This window comes from Ursus arctos, unplaced genomic scaffold (genome assembly GCF_023065955.2).
Source record: "Ursus arctos isolate Adak ecotype North America unplaced genomic scaffold, UrsArc2.0 scaffold_1, whole genome shotgun sequence".
Taxonomy (NCBI): domain Eukaryota; kingdom Metazoa; phylum Chordata; class Mammalia; order Carnivora; family Ursidae; genus Ursus; species Ursus arctos.
The window spans coordinates 35136184-35155544 of NW_026622763.1; the positions used below are offsets into that span (position 1 = coordinate 35136184).

Consider the following 19361-nt stretch of genomic DNA (forward strand, 5'->3'; position numbering starts at 1 on the left):
AAAGAGTTTGACAAAATTCTCTCAATTATTCTTCCCATACTTCAAATTTTAAAACATCTCAAAAATCTGCCTTTAGCCTAAAACTCATAGAACTGGTTATAGAATGAGATTCAGTGTTTTGGTTTTCTGTTTTTGTTTTTCCTTCAAAAAACCCAACTGCTTCTTCACCTTCTAATTGCTACCGGGGTTATAGTTACCTTTTAACTAAATAAAATCACCTAAGCCTTTTACAAGTAGATTTTCTTTACATATTTCAAACAGAAAGATGATGAACAGTCAATGTTGATTTTGCAGCAACAAATAGAAGCAGAGGAGAGTGAACTGAGGCTCACCAAACCCCAGCTTTGAGGGAGTCCTCAGCCCTTCTCTTCATGCAGTCTGAGGACTGACCCTAAAGGGACCACACTTGTCAAGGCTGAGGACTGCCCAAATACCAGGGCAATGAAGCACAGTGGCAAAAAGCCTTCCCCAGAGGTAAAACCTGAGTCTGGGTCTTTGCACCTTAAATTCCCCAAATTCTGAGGTTGGCATTCTGAGCCACAACTCTATTTCAAAATAGGGTTTTACATTTATGAAACTTATGTGAATGAGATTTAGTGTTAAGTATCTCAATTCTCCCTCAGTATCTCTAAATTCTGAGGGGCATCAACTAGTTAGGCTTGTTCAACTGGACAAACATTGGAAAGATTATGTACAACTGAATTATCTAAAAATAAGTAGATCAATATAATTTTAAACCAAAACTGTGATACTAGTATGAAACCAAAGAACAAAAACATAAATACGAAAAATGTTACACTTTTATGAGAAGTTATTACAAGAATTAGACAAATTAAGAGCTCTTCCAAAGGCCTGAGCATCACAAGAAACCTGTTTCCAAAAGCCTGAAGAATCAACTTTGTGGAAATGTTATGATTTCCTTTATTCATTAATTCTAGGATACGCATAATATGGGGATACATGTTTCAACCAATCTGAATTCTTTCAGATGATTTTGTGTTGATTTACGCCAGTCACTTGACAGAAGTATCAATATGAAACCATTAAAATTTTCTAAGTTATCCATTATTATTTGTTTTAATACCAAAATGATCCAGGTTGCAAGCTTATGAGATTTGTGGTTCAAATTCTCAGAAGTAACTTTCCCCTTCACTGGCCCAATAACCAAAGTTGAGGCATTCAAAAGTTACTTTGTCTTCACTTTTTTGCATGGAAGGTTTACTTCTTGCTTCACATGAAGGAAATAGTTCCTTGGGCTCCCAGCTTTATCTGCAGAGCATTTTAGACTTTTCATTAGGTTTTTTTTTTTTCTCTCTAAGGGCACATAATATGACGGAGTGTCTTACCATTCAAGTTCAAAGATGTTGGTTCAAAACAGTTAAAGGAAAAAATTCTTAACACAGTTGCTACAATGATGCCACTATAAATTCCAGAAGCAGATCATTTTAAAGCTACAAAGTGGTGGCTCATATAAGCTTAGTGACAAGCTATGATAAAATCACAGCCATGTAGAGCTTCACAAATTTTCCATTTAAGCTACTTTGGCAAATATATTGTTACAATTACAAATTTTTAACTGTTAGGAAACAGGAGAAAATGGGAAGGGTAAAACACATACATATGAGACATAAGCTAAATTGTCTAAAACATTAAATATCTGAATTTTTTATGGACACTCTGGAAGTTTTTAAAACTAAAAAATAATTCAGATATACTGTCTGGTCCACTTTATTCATAAATTGCAAACCATTTCTCTAGGTATACCATATAAATTTTTCTATGTATATTTCTATTCTTTTAATGATAGAAGTTAAACCAATTCTCAGAAGGAATATCAGTATGAAGAAAATTAAAAACAAATAGAAACTAGGGAGCACTGCACAGTCTGCTCATTCTTAGTATCCCAGTTTGGAAAGTTCCTAATGATAGGTAAAACAAGCCTGCTTCACTTTTCGCTAGATACCTTTATTTTTATTTTATTTTTTTTAAAGATTTTATTTATTTGATGGAGAGAGAGAGACAGCCAGCGAGAGGGGACACAGGCAGGGGGAGTAGGAGAGGAAGAAGCAGGCTCCCAGTGGGAGAGTCTGATGTGGGGCTTGATCCCAGGACTCTGGGATCACGCCCTGAGCCGAAGGCAGACGCTTAACGACTGAGCCACCCAGGCGCCCCTTCGCCAGATACTTTTAAAACTAAAGGTAAACTAATAAAAGCAATTCCATCAATGTTACAACACGTTAAGTTGCACAAAACGTAAAACTAAAATAGCCCAATTGTGAAGATCGTCACATATGGGCATTTCAAAAGTTCTCTTCATAATTATTTCCTGAAGGTTTTCCTGCTGGAAAGAAATCACACAACCTAAGGATCTTTTGTCTAAACATTAACTTTTAAATTTGATTTTAAAAAAACGTTCTTTCTGCAAACCTGAGTTTCAACTTATCTAAAAAGTTTGATTCTTGCCTTTTTACTTGGTTTCTCTGTAAGTCAAATTCCACAAGTACACAGAGGCTATTAAGTCTAGTATTTAAAAACCACTTTTACACCACCAACTTACCTTATGAACGAATGCAAAAAAATTAATCACTGAACAACTGTAAAAACTACATCTCTGAATGTAACTAGATATTCATTCAATTAGAAATAAACAGAAATACTCCTCTTTAAAGCATATCCTTAACAACCCAAAATCAGTAGTTACATTTTGGGACAATCATTTAACCTCACTTCCTTTTCATTACAATTATACATAAACTTAAGACATTTATCATTTTGATATAACATTCAGATTAAAAAAAAGCAGACATTTGCATAAACTGTTCCAAATGGAAAAGAACCTTACCATTTAGTAAGTTAATTGCCAGGATTCAAAAATATTTAGTTTGCTAAATTCTCTCAACCTGGATAGTTTAGAATTGTTGAAGTATACACTATTCCTTCAGATTCTAAGGAGATTACTAGCTTAATGATGTAATCTCACACTGCTATACAGGGTAGCAGTCCAGTACAGCTATTAAGCACACTCCAGAGTGAAACTATCAGAAACCCTATTCCAGCTTGGTCACTTAGCAGCTGCATGATCTTGGGCTAATTTACTTAACCTATCTGGGCCTCAATTTTCTCGACTGTAACATGGGGAAGAATACCACTCATCCGTTAACACTGCTGTAGGGATCAAATGGGGCAATGCACAGAAGATGCACAGAACAATACTCAATAAGTGACAGCTGTTTTATCACCACAGCTCTCCTTCAACTCAGATAATCAAAGTTTCTCTTCATTGTCCTTTCTCTCATCTATTCCCTATTATTAGATTGGCACTTAGGTTCTTTAAGGGCATCTAGTAAATAATGTAAAACCATCATCTTCAGTAGGAATCAACACATGTAATAAGGCAATCCCATTTTAAGCATCACATTTAGTGCTGGCTCTGCAATGTCACTGGATAATTCACGTAACTCCCTGGGCCTTACTACTCGAACCTATAAATTAGACATTCATCCTCTAGCCAACCCTCTTTTCAGAGTCCGAAGGATCAAGTTCAGTAAGGTATATCGGTCTTTCAAACCAACACAAAGATAGTGATAGAACCTTAATTCCTTCTAAAACAGATTAGGTATCACAACCCTATTCTCTGAAACACTAAAACAAAACAAAACAAAACAAAACACAAACTATATGCCAAAGGGCAAGTAAATACTTTAAATTATTAATGATACTTAGCCCACTGTCTCTTACTAAACTCCAAACTTCTTAAATGAGGTCAAAGAAAATATAAAGGAAAAACTGAGTATGGATATATGACACAAAAACTTAAGAGCTGAATGAAAATAAACTATAATTTTAATTTTTAAAAAGCTCTAAACACAGTAGGGATACACACAAACTGTGAGGTCTCAAGTCATACAGATTTAGACTTTAAAACTTGCTCTAGAAAGTCACCTAAACCTTCTTTTGAACACAAGCCCTCTAGGACCCAAGTATGGAGGAACGTAAGACTGTTATTATTTCTTACTCCAAATCCTTTAAATTCAGTTTTATATCTAGCTAAATCATTATATATTGTTTACATGAAACTTTTTAGTTTCTTCTCAATTGTAGGCACCTTTAGAATAAGGAGCATGTCTCATTTATGTACATACTACTAGTGCAAAGGACAGGTACACGTACATAGCAGAAACTCAAATACTTGCAGTAGACAATTTTATGACCAATTCTTATTTCTGTATAGAAGAGAAAAATTTTCTATTATATTTAATATATGCTAATAAATACATAATGACCTTGAAATTACTGAAAAATCACCTTTCAGAGAATTAACCATTTTCTTGTATCACATGGCCAAGGAAACTATACCAAAGCCCATGTTTTTGAACGGAAACTTAATGCTCATTCACTAATCAAAAGATAACTTAAAAAGTCTTAACCCAAACAGAAGATCAGGCCCTAATGAGTAAAATTATGTTTGCATTGTAGCTAGAACTTTGTTTTTTTAAGTCTAAAACAAAGAAGTTTTAAGAAAAAAAAAAAATCAAAGCTGAAGATAAAGCAAATTATATTTCAACTCAGAACAGTCCTCATTTGCTGACATATTTAGTCTTTCAAAAGACATAGCTACCAGCATCACTCGGATTTGGAGAAGATTCAGATTTCCACTTTGAGTGCATTGTACCAAGTAAAAAAGAAGCAATTAGAAGGAGATTTTCTTTAAAGCCCATTATGCAAAACATCATTATCTTTGGTACTACCACTAACTACAATTAACTTTTCATTAATAAGCAAAAGAAATGTATGATTACTGACTAGAGAAAGAAAAGAAATATAAACGATTCATCTCCACAAAACGTCCAACTGTCTACAAACAGCATGACAGCCAAATCAGGAGTTAGGAGATGAGAAAATAAAGTTCAGCCAGGCACGAGAGGGAATGCTTGTAAGTTTTCAGTGCAGGATAAATACACTATACATCTTAACACCACAGCCAAGAGACTTAAATGCCTACTGACTAAAAGTTATATGAAGGTATGGAAAAAAGAATAAGAATGAAAGACCAACAACTTCTACATGAGACAGTAATATACTCATTCCTACTTAAAAACCTTCACAATTTAGCCTTACCATTTCTCTAGTTAAAAACAAACAACCTAGTACAGAGCTATAGGATATGCACAGGTAGCTTTACTAGCTACTGATACAATTTTATGATGATTTTAAGTCACATCATCAGTATTTCTAACAAACCCAATTAAAAATCAACCTGTTAACCTGTTGAGTTCTGTTCTCTTTCCTTTTTAAACGTGTTCCTTAATGAATAGATCTGTTGCATTTTACCAGTACTTCATCGTATCTGTTAATACTAATTTCGATGTTGCCTTTTTCCTCCTACAGACCAGTCTTAATTGGAAAACAGCTTCAATACAGGATTTCTCCCAAAATGCTAATTCCATGCAACGTTAATTCCATGCAGTGTGCTAGACAAAGCAAAATAAACACATAAAAGGAGTGTAAGGGAGCCTGGGGAAGTGGGGGAGGGGAAGATGGTTAAAAAACAAACAAACCAAGAAACACTGAGAAAAACAGTTTTAAAATAAAAGGCTTCTGCGAAACTTCTCAGCATCTTTAGAAAATACTGTGCCCTGTGAATCTCAAGGGAGGAGAGGAGTATAGTTCATTCTTCCACACTTATATTGTCTTCTTAGATCTCTCCAAATACTCTCCATACTCAGAAGCACTACTGTAGCTAAAGTTTTTAAATAGATGAGTTCATATTCAACTGAAATGCTATCTAAAGAAAATAGTACCATTAATAAATCTGTCAAAATCTAACTACATACACAGCCTCTTACTAAGTTATACAAATACATTAGGTCTGGGTCAATCTATTTTTTAATAAGTACTTGCCTGAATAATGTAAATGCATACAGAAAGTTACTGAGATTCAAGAATTATGAACAAATAACTTAAGGGGAAAAAAGTCTTTTTGTCACTTACTAATGTCCAATTCAATGGCATGGATTCTGTAAATACCCAAAATAATGGTAATTCAAACGCAACAGGAACAAATCAATTGGTCAAATCAAGTCAGTCAGAGAAATCTAAGATACCAACACTTTGGATTTCTCTGGAAGGCCTCTATTCCAAATCATCACTTCCCCCGAGGGTATGGGAAATTTTGTGGTAAAACTTCTTAAAAAGACCATCACAGACAGATAGAAATACATTTGCCTAAAATTTAAAATAAATGGAAATATGTATTTTTGCTTTATTCACCAAAAATTATTACATTTTATCTTCCATTTTTATCAAATGAAAAAACTATAGAGAGGCAAACACTAAAAATAAGAACTAAGTTGTAACAGTGTAAAGTCACAAGTAACCACTGAAAATAGTCACATGTAACATCTACTATCTCCATAGCCTATAATGTAGTAAAGAACATGTTTTTGTTTCATTCATTCAACAAGTATTTTACTGAGCACCCATGCTGTGCCAAGAACTGTGCTCAGCACCTGTGGACTTCTTAAAAAGTACAAAAGACAGGCCCTGCCCTCTGAGAGCTTACAGTCTATTACGTGCTGGAAAGACAGAGCAAATACACCATTAAACAAAACAAATCAAAATTAAGTCCCAAAATAAGTAAAACAGAGTTACAGGCAGATTTCATAGGATTTTATTTTAATAATTTGAAGGGGAGGTGTACGCTGGGCGAAGTATGCTGATCTCCTGGAGAAGGCAGAACTTGAAATGGCAGAACTTAGATAAGGAAAGTTCATGGTGGTAGTGAGCTGTGGGCAGGAGAGCATGAATAGCACAAGCTCAGTCATGAACTAACACAATCACTCAAGATATCATAAAAAGATCAGCCTGGGTTCAAATTAGGGAGTATAAAGACATGCAGCTCAGAATCATGCACTGAGTTGTACTCTGGGAGATTCTTTAAAGTTAAATTGTGGAATTTAGACATTATGCCATAGGTATAGAAAAACACTGGAGGTTCTTGGGCAAAGAGACAACATGCGGAATTCTAAAAGAATTTGAGGGGGCAGGCCTGAAGCAAGAAAACCAGCTCAAAAGTTGTTAAAAGTATCCTGGGCATGGGAGTGTAACTACTTGGGTCCAGATGGCAGCAGGAATAAACTCAAGATCTGTTAAAGCCTGCCTCACTTGCATTTAAGAACAAGAAAATCAAACTCATTTGTGAAAAGCATTCATTTATCAATTTATTGAACAAAGGCAAAAAAGTACTGAATGATTAGAATTAGGGAGGCATTACTAAAAGAATTTTGTTTTTATGTCCATGTCAACCCATAAAATCTCATACATATCACCTGTTCTTATCAAATGATCTGAACTGAACCATAGGTTGTTAGAGCTGAAAGAGACCTTAAGTCTTTTACTCTACTTTTCTCATTAAAAGAAAAATTAAAAAAAGAAAGAGCCACCTAAGAGATGGCTTTCCGTGAAGGCAAAATCACCTGTGATAAAGGCAGGACTTGGATGTCATTTGTGTAGAAAGAACAACAAAAATGAATAAGATGTGAAAACCTTTTAAAAGCAAAACATTACTATGTAAATAGAAAATGGCCTCACATACAATCACATCTTAAGGTAAATCTCTACTGCAAACTTTTGAGTATTGCCACCAAGCAGGGAAATTACTTTATTAATAATGGTTTTTTAACCAGTGATAAAACATTATTTAATTTCCATATTAAAGTCTATACAACTTTCAAGGTCCCTTTCAAATGTAAGATTCTGTAATCCTGTAAAAGTAGAAGGACAACCTTCCCATATGAACATACAGTAAGAGGCAAATTTAACCTATACAATAGATAACCGAGATAAACTTGAAATCTATTTCTTAGTAGTAACAGATTCAGCCTGAATTCTAAAAAGGGCACAGGTTATCTCCTGAATAAAAACAAACAAAAAACTCCTTCAGAAAACCATAATGCTCTTTTAAATAAATAACTTGATGCATTTGAAAAATTCTAACTTCTGTATGTTGTTATTCTGTCCAGTCAGCATTTATTTTACAAACAAGTTTTAAAGTTTCATGTCACGTTGAGTAACATTCCAGTAAGACTGGAATCATTTAGCAAGTAAGACTGGCACCAATTTTCATTTTCAGCTGTTCCTAGAATGAGATATTAATGTGAACTAGGTGATATACATGAAGGTTCCATAACCTTCAGTACCAAAGTCTAAAAAATGTGTAAACTGATTTTTAAAAATTGAATGGCAGAACCCTACCAACTTTGTGTCAACACAGTGAATTATATAGGCATTCTGCTGTTTCTCATTAACTTCTGACCATTAATACCTCAGAGTGGGTGGACAGAAAAAAGATAATTTTGCTAATTGTTAACTTTCATTTTTAAGCAAGTTGCTTACGGGGCTTTAAATTAGATTTCTAGATTACCTGAGTATATTTAAATTATCTATGCCCTCCCAGTCTGTTACCAAAGCTCAAGTAAGAATTAGTTTTACCAAGATTTGGGTCCCATATAAGTTAGATATTAAGAGGAAAAAAAGAGACAACCTAATTTTAAGGAAAAACAATGGGGATTCTCTTGGGACCCTAACAGCTGGACTCTTAAGTCACTCCTTCATTATCCTAACAGGAGCCAACAGGGAGAGAGAGACTTTTAAACATCCAAATAGTCAGGTACACTTAAAGGTACATGGCATACACTGGTCTAGGAAAAAAGAAGAAAACCACAAGGTAAAATTCAAAGTATTTGAACAGACGTGTACCAAATAGCAAGTAATCTTACTAGGAAAATGGTCACTGATATAGCTAAAGAGAAAGGGCCATAAAGCAACTGTGACCAGCTTATGTCAATGAGATACACAAAAGTACTTAAAAAAAAAAAAATAAAATCTGCATTTTACTAGAAATGACTAGCTGGTGTCTTGGTTTGGTAGTGCAATAGCACCATTACAGCAAGGGTAAGCAGGTCAATCCCTTGCAAAACTTACCTTGATTGGCCCAATGGAAACAGAAGGCCCCAGAAAAGAGAGAAGCATCTGGCAGTAGCAAATTGTTTTATTTTATCTTTCTGTGGAAAGAAACTAATTTTAAATAAGAACCAGAGCATTTAAAGAATAAATATTTTTTAAAGCTCATTATCTAGTTAGAGCAGCTCTACTAAGAAAACCAGAAGAGCTCCTTGCTGCTTAGAGATGGAAAGAAACAGAAGAGGAATCAGAGTTGTTTCTCCATCACCTAAGGGAGTTTTAAAACTTGTGTTATTCTAGAACAACAGAATAAATGGTTCTTAAAAAAAAAAAAAAAAACACAAACAAAAAAAAACCCCCAAAAACTCCTACAGGCAGAATCTTTTGGGCCTGGTGTCTTTGAGTAAAGATTTTTATACAAAATTAAGGGCTACATTACAAATAAAAAAGAAGAAAATCACTTGACATTAAGCCCTTCTACTCCTAAGGTTAAGTTAAAAGAGAAAGACACAAAGCAAGCTCCTTTCTCCACTACAATTTCACCAATAACTTAAAATATCAAGGTTGAAGTGATTATCAACATAAACAGTATTAATTAGCAAAAAGACCATACCTAATTGACCGGCTTTCCAACATATTTTATCAGCCTAAATTTTTGATGATTTCTTGAGATACTCAAATGGAAAAACTTCAGCCACCAAAGAATATGTGTATTACAGAACCTGACAGGGGGCATAAAATTATTCATGGTAACTGAACCTGTTACCTTTCTTGGATGCTTCTCTAGGAACTCAGTTCTACTGAATTCACTGAGTCAGCATTAAAACCTTTTGATCTACATCACTCCCACAAAATGTCCACTTACAATTTATGCTGGGGATGAAAGGGACAGCTCAAAAGCAGGAGTGCAGAAGCAATAAGCATTTAAAACCAAAACAGAAACAAAATAGTGTAAGTGGAAAATGAACCACCTATTTGGCACTGTCCTATGAAGAATCAAATTAGAGTAGAATCTCCCTGCTCTATCCCCACTGCGCACACGCACACACACATACAGAAAAAGAAGCTATTTGAGGAATAAACTTTATTCTAAGGCAAAGACCTAAACAATTGCTATTTTTAGATTCTAGGCATTTATGTGGTCCATGGACATAAATTATGTTGACCTATAAAATAATATTCACTCTTCAAACATTAACTTCAACTGACATACTTGGAAAAAGAAAGTTATTAAACTAAAAAGACTATATATACAGTTACTAGAAAAAAGAACTCCTAGTTTTGTTGTGGTAGAAAATAAATCTTTTATACAGAAGACTTTTCCTTACATTCAAAATTTGATTAGTGTCATGACTCAACATTTGACTTATTTGACAATATTATTTTGACATAAACTAATCCTTAAACAGCTACAAATATTGACCCAGGTTTTGAAACCTTGACACAATGATACCACAGGCAAAAATAAACAAACAAATACAAAATAAAACAAAAACATTCTTACTTGTCCCATTGGCGGCCCTCCCATAGGGGGCATCATTTGCGGCATCATTCCATGAGGTACAGGAGGCATATTGGCTCTCTGACCCATAGGGTGCATTCCCATTGGGGCATAATGCATGCCGGGGTGCCCCATCTGAAAAACAGGGACAATTTAAAAATTAGCAAGTAAGAACAAATGCTTCTCAAAAATCTGATTTCAACAAATCGGTTCCGTGCAATGGCTTATTAGACCAATGTGTGATTCAATTATTGGGTCAGCTTATACTTTGTCTTAAAGAAAATGCACCACCCACCAGTATTTACAACGAGCTTGCAACTGATCAAATTACAGAACCAGGAAAAGTTAAAATAATTACTGGACAGCTAGAGTACAGATTTTATTTTTTAAAGCAGGCTGCTTTAATCAGTTACTAGTTAGCTTATTAAACTTGGGGAACATGAATGTTAAAACCAATTTAAATACTGTTATGGGTGAAGAAACCACAACTTCGTTCTGTTTCACACAGAAGATAGCTAGTTAATGTCTTAACAGTAACTATTATTAAAATTTATGTTTAATTTTAAACTTCGAACAAGAATTTACCAAATTAATTCAGATAAGAGCTGGTCTTTAACACAAACAATATGCGTACCCAGGGACACTTAACTCCTAACATATGAACATATTATTTCCTAATAGAATCTTCAACACAAGTAAAATTACTTCTGCCAAAAAAAAAAAAAAATTCAGACTAAGGTCTATCACTCAGAGACCCTAAAAACAAACGACTAATACATCCATCTTAATTCCCTTTTAAAAGACAACTATTTCTTTACCTGTATGCCTATTGTTCCAAGTCTTAAAACCAGGTAATTATCCCTTGCCAATCTTCCCAACTGTACCCCTTGCAGACACCACTACTACTGGCGAAAACAGATTTTAGCAGCCTCTTTCAAAGTCTATATAATCAAGTTTCCGCCTCCCCCTCCCTGCTACAGCGGGCCTACCTCTCCAAAACGCTCACCCCGCCCAAGGCCCAGCACCTCCACCGCGCATCTGTCTAGGCCAAGCCCAATGGGAACTTCCAGGGACCCACATCCTTCCCTTTGTGCATCCCCGCTCTCCATTTTTCTTCCTCGTTACATAGCCCACCATCTCGAGCTCTTTCTTCGTCCACTCTTATCTTCTTCTCCTTTTGGAAAAAGCTTCCTGCCTCTCTGACTTCGTTTTTCATTGTGCCGCTTTCCCCCTGCTCCACCGATCCCTTACCGAGGGCCGTCTCCTCAGGAAGCCGTCAGCAGAGACCCAAGAGCTGGAGCAGAGGCTTGAGCCGGACAATCTCCGCTCCCCGTCCCCGGGACCCCGCGAGGGAGGATGGCTCTCCATTTCACTCACCATGAGGCCTCCGCGCTCCGCTCCCGTCCCCGGCCTCATCGTCGGGCTCAGACTGCTCCGCCGGCGGCCACTGCCGCTACACATACCAACAAGAAGCGATCTGAGTGGCTGACGCCCGCTCGGGCCAAAGGTTAAAGGCTGCCCTGCGCTACGGGGCGGGATCAGCGGGGCCAATAAGCTGACAGGCTTCCCCACTGTCCAATCAGAGTGCGCTGCCGACACGCAGCTCTGCGGCAATTCGCCCTCAGCCTCAGTCGGCGTCGCCTGCATGGAGGGGGGGGAGGGGGACGGAGGAAGTTTCTGCGCCTCCGCCGGGAAAACTCCACCAACTTTCCCCGGGGAAGGGAAGACAACCGTGTCCCAGCTTCCCGAGCTTAGACCACCTCACCCCGTAGGGGGTGGGGCAGTTGGGGCTTGCCACCTTCACCCGCTCCGCCCGAGTTACGTACGCCCCACAAACCTGAGGCTGCCCGGGGTAGGGTGGGGTGGGTGGGGGTGGGGTAAGCAGCTTCTAGCGTTAGCGGTGGCTGGGTCCAGGCGCGCGCGGGGGTGCGCGCGCGGTGCTCGAGGAGGAGGAGGAGGGGGCGGGGAACAGGAGAGGAGCGGGGGGACTCAGGAGACGGTTCCAGCTCCGTAAGCACCAGCTGGACAGCCCGCGGAGGGGGCGGGAAGGAGGCGTGTCGAACACCGTGGAGGGAAGTTGTGATAGGGGCGGGGAGAACAATGAGAAAAGAGAGAAGGGCAGTTAAGGGGGGGGGGGGGAGTGGGGCGGCGAGCCGTCCTTAAGGAAAAGAAGCCAGATTGGAGTAGGAGCGTATAGCGGAAGAGGGGAGAAAGCAAATCGGTTCGAAAATGCGAATCAGAGGGATATGGGCGGGCGCTAGGACCGGGCGTCGAAAAGAGGCGGCTTTGGCGGGGCGCGCGCCTGTCTCGAGGTGACGCGGCCGTGGCGGAGGTCTCTGGCCGGGACGAAGCACTGCAGGGAGAGGAGACTTGGCTACCTTTGGCCTCCGCTCGCCTCTTTCTGCGCACTTCTCTGCTTCCTTTGCTTTCTGCTGAACGGGGGTCATGCGCTGTCCCAGGGGCGCCCAGCCTTTCTTTAGGTCCCACTGCACCTTCCCCGCCCAGTTGCACACCTTTGCGCACCCCTACGCGCCATTGCTGGGTGGTGGAGGCTGTGGGGGGGCTTGGCCGCGGATTGGCTGCTGCGAGCGCGGGGCGGGGCGGGTGGGAGTCTCTAGACCTCCGCCGGCCTTCTGGTCTTTCCCGCCATGTCGTTCGTGGAGAGCGGGCGGCGCTCCGCTGCTGTTCGCGGTCGTTTCGACACCCCTGTCACGTTTTCCCGGCCGGCGTTTTCCGCCTTCACGCAGGGCGATAGTTGGGGTGAGGGTGAAGTGGATGAGGAGGACGGATGCGACCAAGTGGCCCGTGACCTGCGGGCGGAGTTCTCGGCCGGGGCGTCGTCGGAGCCTAGAAAGGGCTCGCTACTCCAGCGGGACGGGGACGGGTCTCCAGTTCTACTCGATAAGCGCAATGGCATTTTCTCTGCGGTTGCGAGCGGCCGAGCCCAGGCTCGGCGGTGGCCGGTCCAGGTCCTCTCAATTCTTTGTTCCCTGCTGTTCGCCATCCTCCTCGCCTTCCTCCTCGCCATCGCCTACCTGATCGTAAAAGGTACTGAAGCTCCGGCCTTGAAAGTCTGTCCAGAATAAAGTTGAGCCTGGACGTGGCTCTTGCCTTTCATCTCTCTCCTCCCCGTCAGAGGCTGGCAGGCTGGTAGCGTCTTTCACCCAGAGTCCTCGTTGGCACCTTTCTTTGCTCATCTCCTTTGTTTTGTTTTGTTTTCTGAATGGTGGAGGACCCTGGTCCAAGCTTAGGAGACACATTTTAAGAAAGGGTCTTGATTAAATAGGTACTCTTGAAGAAACAATATAGTCATTGAACACTTGGGGTGAAATGTTTGCAAAATTAAGCAATATGTAGGACAATAGTCATTAAAAGAGGGTGAAAAGTGTGTGTGTGTGTAATTAAAATAGGCTATACGTATTCAAAGGCTTTAATCCACAAATGGTTAATGGTGTGCTATCCGCTGATCCCTTTGAACACTCACAGAGTTCCAGAAAGAGAGGATTTCCATCCCACAGCCTAAAGTTCTACTTTTATAGATCAAATAATTAGCTCCTCTTGATTTTGTATTAGGTTTTCAACCGAGTGTAGTGGTAAAGTTTTATAACAGGAGCTAGATAACATATTACTTACCTGATTATTAGTTTTATTTTCTTGAGTGTGATGTTTAAATATCAGCCAGATTGGAATAGAAAGAGATGTACCATGAAAGATTTTTCAAAATTTATATTGTAAACTATATGGCTGGATATTTATGTTACAGTGGAAAGAATCAGGCCAGAGTTTAAATCTCAGTTCTCATTCGTGTGTGACTGTGGCCAAGTTATTGACAAAAATTAAAACAAAAACTACTTTAGTTCTATGAGAAGCACCCAACAGGTTGCCACTCAAGTATTAGTTTTACTTCACTAAATAGAATTAAATCAGCTCAACTCCAGTTTTAATTTTTCCTCATTGCTTCCAGGCTCCTACTGGGCTGCAGATGGCAGCTAACAACTCAGGCTTGATTTTCATACACAAGACAGGTTGGAAAGTGAATGTGAACCTCTTTATACGATGATATTGGGTGTAAACTATCAATGTTAAATATGTGGGTGCCAATGTTTCATTCTTTTTTCACTCCCCTCCTTTTTTTCACTGTATCTCAGAGTTGTAGGTTATTTCCTTTGTGCTGTGAGAGATTTCCTTTATATCATTAAGTCACAAAACTTTTCAAGTGGAATCCATTGCGGAAGACGTTGAGTTGTGCTTACTTTTGAGAATGGAAGAAAGGAACCTAATATGCTGTGTAATATGCATTACATAAAATATTTTCTGAGGCACCTGGCTGACAGTTGGAAGAGCATGTGATTTGAGGTTTTGAGTTTGAGCCCCACATTGGATGTAGAGATTAAATAAATAAACTTAAAATATTTTCACAATAACTCTTAAGAAGCTTAAGAAGCTTTGTGTATATATGGCAGTTGACTCATACATGCTTTATTTGCATACTGAAGGTCCAATAGCTGATAAATGGAATCAGAATTTGGACCCATTTGTTTCTGACTCCAGAGCACTTTCCACAGCACCACAATATTTATCCAGCTTTTGAGCTACTATTCAAATTGTAAAATCATCTTTTTTACTCAAGCCCCTTTTTTTGTATTTACAGAGTTACATGCTGAGAATTTAAAGACTGAAGAGGACATAGACACTGGGCTACTAGGTATAAACTTAACTGTCACTTGATTTGCTTTTGAGTTCATTTTTATTTTTCAGGATCATGCTTAAACTCTACAAAATTTTGGATAAAATAGTTAATCCCTTCTGCAGTTCATTCAGTCTTAATTTTTTATTCGTGTTTGTGTGTGGTAAATTTTATTAGATTTTCTTTTTATATATACTTGGTGTGTATGTGTATACACCACATATGCTAGAAATACAATTTGAACACAACTGTATGTTTCAAAGACCCAGAGACTATTTTTTTATTTTTTATTTTTTAAAGATTTTATTTATTTGACAGAGAGAGACAGCCAGCGAGAGAGGGAACACAGGCAGGGGGAGTGGGAGAGGAAAAAGCAGGCTCCTAGCAGAGAAGGAGGGGCTCCCAGAACACTGGGATCATGCCATGAGCTGAAGGCAGACACTTAACGACAGCGCCACCCAGGCGCCCCAAGACCCAGAGACTATTTAACATTTTCTGGTTACTTTCTGGAAAAGTCTCCCTATACCTTTTCCCAGGAATTAAAAACATAAAAAAAACTTCCTCCTGAACTTAGCAAGGATGACGTCTTAAGCAGACCTCAGGAGAAATTTAAGTTTATATCTCCTTATAAGCAACTTGTTTTTTAAAAAATGTAAAAAGTATTGGGCATACTTGCACAGGTTAATGATGACTAAGAGTCATACTTGAGTTTCTATATACAGAGGGGCACCTTGGTGGCTCAGTCCTTAAGCATCTGCTTTCAGTTCAGGTCATGATCCCAGGGTCCCTGCTTCTCCCTCTCCCTTCTGCTCCCCCTGCTTGTGCTCGCTCTCTCTCTGTGAAATAAATAAATAAAATCTTAAAAAAAAAGAAAAAGAAAAAGAATGCCATACAGATTACTAGTGAAAACTTCAAAGGTTATTTATCTGGTAGTTCTTTCTTTTTGCCAAAATGATTTTGAAGTGTCCAGAACTTTACCTGTTTGGGATATTTTACTCCTGTTTGCTGGAATTTATTTGATTAGTCACTCTGAATTGGAAAAAAAAAAATGGTTAAGTTCCTATCCTGCATGTCACCCCCTCTCCCAATTTTAGCTGACCTATTTAATCTACCTCTTCAAGGCTAATGCCCTCACAATGATACAAAATACAGTCTGACTGATTTTGCAGAAGGGGATACCTTTATCTTCAAATTATAGAAACAAATTAGTTAGATGTCCCATGAAAACTTCTCTGTGGTCTTCTCAACTTCTTGCATGAGAAAATGTACTTTACAGTTACACATTTTATCAGTGTATGTTACACTGTTTGTCTCTAAAAACAGCCAAGATTATGAGGCTTTTCATAGCATTTATTGATCTGTCAACTTGATGCAGCAAGAATAGAACAGAATTTTAAGAATGAGGCATGAATTCTACATTGCTATTTAAAAGTTGGCAAACTTCATTCGCATTAATGAAAAGCATAGGTGGCACTTGTCATCTGAAGGAACGGCTTGTTCGGTATCAAAAGGAATATAATAAGGCTTTGTCATTGCCCTGCTTCTTTTTCCACTTCCAGTTAGTCTGGTATTGCTTTTAGATGTGCCTGATAGATAGCTAATACTGTGACAGCAAATATGAAGATCAGTAAGTGTTTGCTAATGGCATGAATTCACTTTCAAGATTCAGGAACAATCTCAGGAGTGAGGAGAAATTGCTGTATCTTTGTGGCAAAAAAAACCCTCTTAAACAATAGTTATGCCAAAACAAAAATCCTTATTTTGAACCAATGCTTTAGTGGTCAAATAGAGAGTATACTCAACATCTAGTGGACTAATTCGATCAGTTTCCTGGGGATAACTTTAAAGTGGGCATAATTATCTTTATAACAAATATTCATTATAACGTGTAATAGAAAATGCTTTTCTCTAGCAAGGGATAGAATTCTTAACCTGTCTCAGAGAAGCAGTGCCTAGGTGATTAAGTTCCTATAAAGTTGAGGTTACTGAAATAACACTTGCCCTTACCTTGTTCTAGGCTGGAATTCTCTTCCCTTGGGAGAAAAATACAATATAATCTCTTTACAGAAGAATGTTTTGAGTTGACTACTACCCTCTGGTTAAAAGTCCAGTTGAGACAGCTGATTGTTGAAAATAGGCCAGTTTTTTTTTTTTTTTTCAAATTTTGACTTGTATTCAAATCAATCCTGAGTTAACTTAGATATGAAGAAGGATTGCTGCATTAGCTTATCCATGAAGTAATGCCTGTGGAATTATATCCTTACCTGTTTACAATTGATATAAAAGTTTTCACATGAAGAAACAATCTTTAATAAAAACTGTGTTGAATTTGTGCATTATTTGCAGGAAAAGCAGAATGCAGCCTTTTTAAATTCTACCAATTTCATTGTATTTCATTGCATTTATTTTGTCTTGTTTGGTAGGTACCTCATAGGTAAACGTAATGTTTGATTGTTTTGTTTATTATGCTTCTTTTTGCTGTAATCACTATTGTCCATAGTTGTTATCTTTATATGTCAGTGATTCCTATTTAAATATTGTTACAAATTGCCTCAATTCTTTGAGAATCAGCTGGTTTTTAGAATCAAATAATGTAAGCATAGTAACTACTCTCCCATGAAAGAGTTCTCTTTCTAGGCAGATTAATAAAAATCTTGCACGCTGCAGAGTTTTTTTATTGCAGTTTAAGTCTAGTCCAAGATTGGCATAGCTCATTAAAAGCAGCTTTTAGCAGCAGCTCTCATTTTAGTATGCTTAAGAATCACTTGGACTCTTAAAAAGTACCTCTAAGTTTTGTTTTGGCCCAGGGTAGAGTCCAAGAATCTTTATTTTTTATAGGTGATTTTGATGCCCCACAGTTTAAGAAATACTTTTACAGGGTGAGAATCTCATTTTTTAAAAGTGTGGGTTTTTTTGTTTTTGAAGATTTTATTTTTAAGTAACCTCTATACCCAACATGGGGCTCAAACTTAGGACCACAAGATCGAGAGTCACATGTTCTACTAACTGAACCAGCCAGGGGCCCCTGAAAAGTGTGTTTTAAGTGCAGTTAAAGTCCTTGCAAGTTGACTAGTGACAGGCTAATAAGATATAATGTATAATCACAAATGTCATCTCAAGAGACCTAGCTTCGACAGTATCTGCAACACTGCCATTCTCTTGTCTTCTTTGCCTAAAAGAAGTCTTCATGGGAAACTCTGTTTAGAATTTAAACAAAAAAAGGTACATGATGAGCATGGTATCAGTGCATTTGGGGAGTTAATTGATCCTAATGGCTAATAGGATTAGGCTATCAGTGTTCATCTTTATTGGTGAGATAGACCAGCCAGGGAGATGTGAGAGATGCTGTCACCTGGTTTTGGAACTCATGTCCCCATATCTTCCCTAGGTGGCATTGGAAGGGCTTTCCTTTTGTAATTGTCTTACAGAAGCATCCCCTACTGTAAGCCTGTTTTTCAGGGAGATAAATAAAACTTAATTGTATCGAGTTAAAATCAAATTTTAGTTCTTCCTGCGAAAGGTTATTCTCAGGCCAAATTGACTGCACTAGTATACAACATATGAGTTGTTTTGTGTTTGTACATTGACTTTTGTATCTGTCACATTTTCCAAGTTTTATAACTTTTCACACACTTAGTTCTATTTCCAATTTACGCAATTTTTTTTCATAGTCTTACTACTGGGTGTGATAAAATGACCTTTTATTTGAGGCAAACCTGAAATAAGTACATAAGAAAAATAGAAGGATTTGCTGTTACCAGAAAATGCTTAATCTAAGACTACTGTCATTAAATTAAATGTAGGACTAGTACTTTTAATATACATGTTGTAAGTATGCCATACAGGAATTGTAATTGACTTCATGGAGTTCCTTCAGTCTGAAAAGCTTTTGATTTTTGGTACTTGTCAGTCTTTGACGTCTACTAGTTAATAGTTAACATTAAGTCCCTCTCGTGGCTAAGACCAGATATCTAGCATCTTGCATTGTCAAGGGCTATTCTTGTTTTTGAGCTGCCCATCTAGTTCAGCTTTAGGATTGAGAAGTTTACAGGCTTCTGAACATTTACAGAGATGATTGGTATATACTGAGTTCAATCAAAGATGAAGCCAACTCATTTGAAGTTTTTCAGTTATTAGCTGAGAGATAAGCGAGACTCTACCCTCATAATTTCATGATACAGAACATTAAAAACTTGGTAAAAATTCCCAAGA

General features: G+C 38.1%; 2 protein-coding genes across 12 annotated transcripts in view; one reads left to right on the forward strand and one right to left on the reverse strand.

Annotated features, from left to right (window-relative positions):
* PRPF40A (pre-mRNA processing factor 40 homolog A) overlaps positions 1–12196 on the reverse strand; it is a 56625-nt gene extending 44429 nt beyond the window's left edge. For 2 of the 8 annotated variants that reach the window (XM_026492789.4, XM_026492788.4), the window contains exons 1-2: positions 11840–12160; positions 10466–10597 (exon numbers count right to left, since the gene is read on the reverse strand). In XM_026492789.4, the coding sequence (XP_026348574.3) occupies positions 10466–10597; positions 11840–12109 (402 nt within the window). In that variant the 5' untranslated portion in view covers positions 12110–12160. Of the gene's footprint in view, positions 1–10465; positions 10598–11713 lie in introns of all 8 variants that reach the window. The other 6 variants (XM_026492783.4, XM_026492785.4, XM_026492787.4 and 3 more) reach the window with 6 other exon arrangements.
* Positions 12197–12569: 373 nt separating this feature from the next.
* The window catches only part of ARL6IP6 (ADP ribosylation factor like GTPase 6 interacting protein 6), a 453211-nt gene continuing 446419 nt past the window's right edge, over positions 12570–19361 (forward strand). For 3 of the 4 annotated variants that reach the window (XM_057317806.1, XM_057317809.1, XM_026492794.4), the window contains exons 1-2: positions 13075–13510; positions 15114–15167. In XM_057317806.1, the coding sequence (XP_057173789.1) occupies positions 13111–13510; positions 15114–15167 (454 nt within the window). In that variant the 5' untranslated portion in view covers positions 13075–13110. Of the gene's footprint in view, positions 13511–15113; positions 15168–19361 lie in introns of all 4 variants that reach the window. The other variant, XM_026492793.4, reaches the window with a different exon arrangement.